Below are 1,886 nucleotides of genomic sequence, written 5' to 3'. Positions count from 1 at the left end.
GCATAATAATGGCTGGGTGATGCTCCTGTGAAAATTCCGGTATATGCATTCAGAGGGACGGAGATAAATCTGGTGATCCGTGGATGCGGTGCTTCAGAGACAACGCAGCCACTTGGCCAAGAAAATACGTCAGCAGATTCTTGAGACAACAGGGATAACTTGCTGTGCTGGTGTAGCCCACAACAAGCTCCTTGCCAAGCTCGTCTCCGGTTATTATAAGCCAAACCAGCAAACAGTGGTGTTTCCATGGCAAGTGCATGATGTTATGGAGTCCCTGAAACAGGCTAGAAGTATCCCAGGGATTGGAAGCACCACCTTCAAGATTCTGGAGGACTTGAACATTTCTACTGTACAAGAACTCCAGAATGCAAGTTTAAGTACATTACACACTCGTTTTGATGAGGAGACCAGTAAAAGATTAAAGGATCTAAGTTATGGCATAGATGAGAGTCTTGTTAGAAAAAGTGGGAAACCACAGAGTATTGGTTTAGAGGATGCATTTAAAAAGGTAAGCTCAATTGCAGAGGTACGTATCAAATATCACACTTTGCTAGGGAGACTCTTGAAACTCTTAGCAGAGGATGGTCGTGTACCTGGAGCACTAAAGGTATCAGTTCGTAAATTCGATAAGGAGCTAAGATTCGGACACAGAGAAACCAAACAAGTACCACTTTTAGCATCTCTGTTTTCTACTGGTGTGAAAAATATTACAGAAAGAACTAAGTCAGATTTGATGAATTTGATAATAAACTTGTTTCATAAAATGGTTGATGTAAGTAAACCCTTTCATCTAACTCTTGTTGGTGTTGGATTCACAAAGTTCATAGAGAGGGCCAAAGAAGGAATGGCAATAAGCTCCTTCTTCTCAAAAACCTCTAAAGATAGAAAGGAAAGCATAAAAACTGGTGAAACTAAGCCCATGAACATATCCCAGAATTCAAAGGGTTCGTATAAGTTAGACAGTAAATCTGAAGCTGTCAGAGAAGAACCAAGGCCTTTAGATGTTAGACTCCAAGAAAATGATACCTCGTCTGAAGAAGCAAGTGATGCAGAGGACTTTCACCAGCCCTTAGAAGATGTACGCAGTGAGAAGACTTACCACCATGCACAGGATCAGTCACACAACAACAGTGAGAATAAAGCTGATGAAGAAGCACAAGAAACAGCTGAGAAATATCCCTCTGAGTTAGATATGTCCAAGCCATTGCCATCTCGAGTACCAGATTTACCAAGTGGGATTGACAGAGAAGTTTTTGAATCTCTTCCCTCAGACCTCCAAGCGGAAGTCTTAAGATCTTACCAGGCAAGCTCATTAACCAGCAAAAGGGAGAATATAACAGAAAGTAAAGGAGTGAAAATCCCAACAAGTAAAACCAAAAGTCCCGCTAAATGTAATGTGAATAGAAAACGCAGCTTGGATGTGTATTTCAAAAATACCCAGAGTCGGGATGTACATGAAGGGGACAGCAAAAGGGTTAAATTGGGAGAGGAAACAGAAAAGACAAGTGAGTTAAACAATAGGGCATGTGATAATCTTAGTGTTGAGAAACCTTCGTGTAGCAGAGACAATTCAGTTCACAAGGATCATTTCCCAGGACCAAAAAGAGAAAGTAATGGTAAAGCTGAATTACCTGTAGAAACTGAAAACAATATGGAAGTTCTCGTAAAGAAGGGCATTGATCCAGATGTTTTCAATTCACTGCCAAAAGAACTACAGGCAGAAATTCTGGGTCAGGAAAAGTTACAAAAGCCAGTGTTTAGTCCTCCTAGAAAAAGAACACCAAATTCAAAAAGTTCAAATGAATCAACTTCTATTCTAAAATATTTTAAAAAGAAATAAGAGAGAGACATATGTTGTTCTGTAACATAGTACTTATGTTTCTGTC

At 39.9% G+C, this 1,886-nt stretch overlaps 1 protein-coding gene across 1 annotated transcript in view; it reads left to right on the top strand.

The window, feature by feature from the left end:
- Window positions 1-1,880, top strand: part of LOC119593006 (DNA polymerase iota-like) — a gene marked incomplete in the record, with an annotated part of 2,293 nt that extends 413 nt beyond the window's left edge. Inside the window, 1 exon segment of the mRNA XM_037941896.1 lies at window positions 105-1,880. Within this exon segment, the coding sequence (XP_037797824.1) occupies window positions 105-1,840 (1,736 nt within the window).
- Window positions 1,881-1,886: the final 6 nt, after the last annotated feature.

Source organism: Penaeus monodon, chromosome 31 (genome assembly GCF_015228065.2).
Source record: "Penaeus monodon isolate SGIC_2016 chromosome 31, NSTDA_Pmon_1, whole genome shotgun sequence".
Taxonomy (NCBI): Eukaryota; Metazoa; Arthropoda; class Malacostraca; order Decapoda; family Penaeidae; genus Penaeus; species Penaeus monodon.
This window is presented reverse-complemented; position numbering and strand designations above follow the sequence as displayed.